The 4,884-nt window shown below is 48.8% G+C and overlaps 4 protein-coding genes across 4 annotated transcripts; 2 read left to right on the forward strand and 2 right to left on the reverse strand.

Moving 5' to 3' along the window:
- T310_8580 (Glycerol dehydrogenase) lies at window positions 1-567 on the forward strand (the record flags this gene model as incomplete). Its single annotated transcript, XM_013468648.1, has 1 exon — window positions 1-567. A coding segment is annotated over one exon (567 nt), but the record flags the coding sequence as incomplete, so codon positions are not given.
- A 236-nt stretch (window positions 568-803) lies between these two features.
- On the forward strand, window positions 804-1,121 carry T310_8583 (uncharacterized protein; the record flags this gene model as incomplete). Its single annotated transcript, XM_013468649.1, has 1 exon — window positions 804-1,121. A coding segment is annotated over one exon (318 nt), but the record flags the coding sequence as incomplete, so codon positions are not given.
- A 596-nt stretch (window positions 1,122-1,717) lies between these two features.
- Window positions 1,718-4,216, reverse strand: T310_8584 (uncharacterized protein; the record flags this gene model as incomplete). The annotated part of the gene is made up of 1 exon (XM_013468650.1): window positions 1,718-4,216. A coding segment is annotated over one exon (2,499 nt), but the record flags the coding sequence as incomplete, so codon positions are not given.
- Window positions 4,125-4,448, reverse strand: T310_8591 (uncharacterized protein; the record flags this gene model as incomplete). Its single annotated transcript, XM_013468651.1, has 1 exon — window positions 4,125-4,448. A coding segment is annotated over one exon (324 nt), but the record flags the coding sequence as incomplete, so codon positions are not given.
- Window positions 4,449-4,884: the final 436 nt, after the last annotated feature.

The raw sequence follows: 4,884 nt of genomic DNA on the forward strand, positions 1-4,884 counted from the left end.
GTGATCCTCAAGGATCTGACGGAAAACCCCGAGCCGACGTGGCGCGCAATGGAGAAGCTCTACGAGGAGGGCAAGGCACGCTCCATTGGAGTGTCCAACTGGACCATCAAGGGCTTGGAACAGCTGCTCTCGTTCGCCAAGATCAAGCCACATGTCAACCAGATTGAGATCCACCCCTTCCTCCCCAACCATGAGCTGGTCGACTACCTGTTCAAGCACGACATCCTGCCCCAGGCCTACTCGCCGCTGGGGTCCCAGAACCAGGTGCCCACGACCGGCGAGAAGGTCAGCGAAAACAAGACGCTCAACGAGATCGCCCTGCGTCGCGGTTTCACCCTGGCCCAGGTGCTGATCGCCTGGGGGCTGCGTCGCGGCTACGCTGTGCTGCCCAAGAGCTCCAACCCGGCGCGGATCGAGTCCAACTTCAAGATTGTCGATTTGTCCGACGAGGACTTTGAGGCGGTCAACAAGGTGGCCGAGGGGCGCCACTTCCGCTTCGTCAACATGAAGGACACGTTTGGCTATGATGTGTGGCCGGAGGAGGCCAAGGCGGCCATCTCGATGTAACGATTTGACGGGATACTACCGATTGGCTCTGCTGGTTGGAGTATCGGTAGGCATTACTAGAGGACGACGTCTGGAATCAGTGATATTTTACCACCAGCGATTAATAGAGCATAGTTAGGAATGCAGCCAGAAGATCTCTCCCCCAGCAGTACTAGCCATTATTCCAATTCGAACAGTAATACATGTAATTCATGTAGTTACGTCTTGCCAATGAATGAATGAATGTCTTCTCCTAAGTAAATAAGGAGAAAGAGGACGCTGATCCCTCGGAGCACTCTCCTCCGCGTAGTCGGACTCAGTTGCAGGCGCAGTTGCAATTGCAATCCCTAATTGCAGTCCCCAATTCCCAATTTCCAGTTCGTGCAGTTGCCGTTCCCTGGGTACTTCATTTCCAGGGAAAGCCACCCGCCGATCAATTCAACATTCAAATCACGCATTCCCCACTTGACCCATTCATTTTCTCCAGATCAGCAATCTCACTCTGGTTGCTTGCTTGCTGTGATTCGCTGCATGGTTGTTTCAGAGCGAGGTGGATTATTATGGGGTCATGTTAAATTAATTAATTAAACTAGATGGGACTGGATTGGGATTGAAATTGAATGGGAAGAATAAAAAAAAGGAAAACTTAGGAACAGGAAAGTAAAGCACAGTACAGTGTACTACTCCGTACGCAGTAACAAAGTAATTGTAGAAGTGCAGACATCACTCACTCACTCAGACCAAATTATTATTTATGGACCGAGTTATAACTTATCAGCTCGCTACCTAGGTAGGTACCAAATTGAATGGGCCAAGGAATATACAGTACACTGTGGTGGTTTGACTGTTTTGACTGTTTGACAACAGACGGAGGGCTTCCTCGTCACGTGTAGGGTTAACCCTATGTACTGTACTGTACTGTATTGTACATAACCCTAACCCTAGGAACTGTTCAGTACAATCCAATCAATACCTACAGCAGATTCCTACATGGTTTACATACGTATTTATTTATTTATTCGGAATGATTACACAAAATGAATAAACGATAGACATAATATGAAGAGTGCCTGAATTTCTTTTTGACAATCTATGTAATGTTTGCAATTTTCAAGTTAACAAGAACTCGCAGAAATCAATCTGTGACATGTCGAATCCTGCCAGCAAATCTTCACACAACTGGTGATAGAAGATACTCATAGTAAGAGTTCTCCTCCTTCGTCGGCATCTCCGCCGTCTGGTCGAGTAGACTGTTGAGGTACTGCACCATCTCCACCGTCTGTGGTTCGTTCTCAGGCCGATGGCCAAACCCAACCCCCGGATACAGGTCAACGCCCATCCCGACGGCGGCAATGACAACCCGGTTCATGTCGTTCCAGACGTAGTTTGTGTCGCCCATCTTCTTTCCCTGTCGACCGGATGGGGGTCGTTGAGCCGGCCGCTCGAGCGGATACACCACATCCATCTCCTGCTGTCCTTCCCTGCTGCGGAGAGACATGAGAATGCCCAGGTGTGGGGAGCTTGTGAGAAGAAGCCCTGCAGCCGACTTGAGCGCTTCCTTAGCCTCGTTCCGAAGAGCGTTTGTCAGACTGTCATTGCGGCGGTTCTTCACCTGGATAATCAGGTATGTCATCTTCTGTTGCCCTCGGAGAGACACCGGAATGATGATATCGCATCCCTTATATCCTAGCGGTGGGAAGATCGCCGCGCCACGGTCATAGGCTCTCTTCAGAGTCTTTGCCGTTGGACTACTCTCCGAGAGCCTCACGAAATGGTTGAAGAAGACATACCCGTTTTCCCACAGGGATTGCATTTCTCTCTTATCGGTCATGCACCTTTCGATCATTCCCAGTTTGCTGCTTGGAAACAAGATCGAGATGAAGGTAGAAAGCTTGACAGGTGCTGGCCACCTCCCATTGACAGTATGATGCACTTTGTCGAAGGTAAACAGCAACACCAGTGCTGCCACTGCTTCTCCAATGTCTCCCAGGTGAATGAAACCTTTTGTCGTGTTTTTATAAAGCGCTTTGACTGCCCTCACACGACTATCACGATCATGTAGCGTTTTATCAGCAGACAAGAAAGCAATGATGGGCTCTGATGGCTGCGTGGTACGCAGCAATGTGCGCTCAACATTGATGTCAACGATGCATCTGAGATAACCCGAGGTAAGTTTCTCTGCAAGGCTGAACAGCGCAACATCGAAATTCATCCGGTATGAGATCAGCGCGAGTGCTTCGGTCTCATCACCGTTGTCCGTTACGACCAATAAGTTTTCTGCCACTACGGATTTTGGCGTCGGCCAGCTTTGCGACCGTATACACACTGTGTTTTTCCAGCACAGCACCCCACAGGGGTCGCCCAAAGGAAAAAAGGTGTCTGAGAGCATTACTCTCACCCGGGCCCCTATCAGTTGATCCGGATGGTACTGGCTATCTGCAGCGTCATCAACAAAGACGTTCATCGAATCGATCTGATAGATAGGTGGAAACACATGCCGGTCGCTTACAGCCTTCAGGCTTGGGTCGAAAGTATCCTGTGGAGAAGGGTCGGAAATTCGTGTCACGGTGTCAAGCAGGAGACCAAAGAATCGCTTTCTATCGACATCACAGCGTTTCTTAATATCCTTCGAGAATCCGAGACACGTCTGGTTCCTCATGGCCCTTCGCAGGGCACAGAATCTCATATCACGAGCATAACTCCAATCGGAGATAAGCTCCTGGGCCTCGTCAAAACAAATGAGGACGGAAGGCTCGTTATATCCGTTGTTCATCTCGATTCTGCTTTCAGAGATGTAATGAGCGTATTTTTCGGATGAGCGAAGCTGTTCCCGGGCTTGCCGGAAGAGATATCTGACATCGCTTTTATACTCCTCAAGGAATTCATCAATGTATCCCTGGTAGTCAAAAGGCTTCCAGTCTTGGTCGGACCGCTCCCGTCGACCTCCTTTGCCCTGCTTGATGGAGTATTCGCCGTTGACCTTGTTATAGAAACCCATCACATGTTTTGAGAGAGTAGTTTGAAATTCCGCAAAGAGCTCGTCGACCTGTAGGTCAAAGAAAGCTGCCGCGGTAATTCCAAAGTCCTTGCAAAGCTCGACGTGGACCAAACTTGCCACTATATAGCATTCGAAGAACATTATCATAGCGGGTCTGTCATGGATGAAACCGATCAAGTCGGCGATGGCTGAGCGCCCTGGATAGCAGCAAGCTGCCGGAATTCCCAGACTGGCATAAACAATGTAGATACGATTCTGGTATGCCATCTGCTTTACCAAGAAGCTCTTGCCGATGCCACTTGGTCCAATGAGCGACGTGTATGGAGAGAAGTAACCGCCCGAGTTATAGTCGTTGAGGAATTTCACTATCTGGTCGTGGACCATTTTTGCGACGTCTCGTCCTCTGTCCTCCTGGTGGAAGGCATCTTTCATAGCCTGCAGCTGAGCTTCCCGCGCAACTTCACTTGGTGACAGAGAAGACGTGTCTGGAAGCACGCGGTGGAGACGATGGTATTGCTCGATCTCATCCAGATAAGGGTTCATACTTATGTTTAGAAAGTCCGGATAGATCGAGACGACGTCATCCTCGTTGTCTTTTGTGGAAGGGATTTGGATATGCCGCACTCCAGATAAATTTTTGAACAGCTCCCAGATAGTTATCCGCTTGACGCTTTATCCAGGCACTGAAATCCTCGTCAGAGCGCGAAGTCATCGGAAAATAGGCCATGAAATGTCTCGTCATCTGGGAATCGAATCGAGCGAGCTCTGCAAACTCATTCGGACCCTGACACTTCCTCCATCTCAACTTGATTTCGCTTCGTATTAGGTCTGAAGCCAGATCGACTATCGTTTTGTCGCCAACCTCAGGATTCCCCATCGAATCTCTTGGCTCTGATATGCACTGTCAGTGCGTAAAGAATAAAAAAAAAGACAATGATCTTGTTGACAAGTATCAGAGTCTGCTAGAAAAGGATGACCAGGGTGGAGATCTGCAAAGCGAAGTGAAGACGCCCGAATGAGACAAGAAGACAAAATGACACCGTCAGTGATTCAAATTAATCAGAGTTTTCCGAGTCAACAGGCCGATGTTTCTGCCCGCCTAGGCGGTAGTATGATGAAGCCTAGAAGGCCTGACCTTGGGCCAGATTGCCTTTTAAGGAAATAAAGCTATACTATAAAGCTATACTACCTACTAGGACTCTCTCTACTTCTCGAAGCCAGAATTCTCACATATCCCTTACTAATGTATAGTACGTGAAGTTAACGCGATAGAGGCGATATAAGTATACGTATCTTACTGGCTGACATTATTATCTTTGCTGAAGGACCTCCCCCCCCCC

The sequence above is a fragment of the Rasamsonia emersonii genome (assembly GCF_000968595.1).
Source record: "Rasamsonia emersonii CBS 393.64 chromosome Unknown ctg1118621760863, whole genome shotgun sequence".
Classification (NCBI taxonomy): domain Eukaryota; kingdom Fungi; phylum Ascomycota; class Eurotiomycetes; order Eurotiales; family Trichocomaceae; genus Rasamsonia; species Rasamsonia emersonii.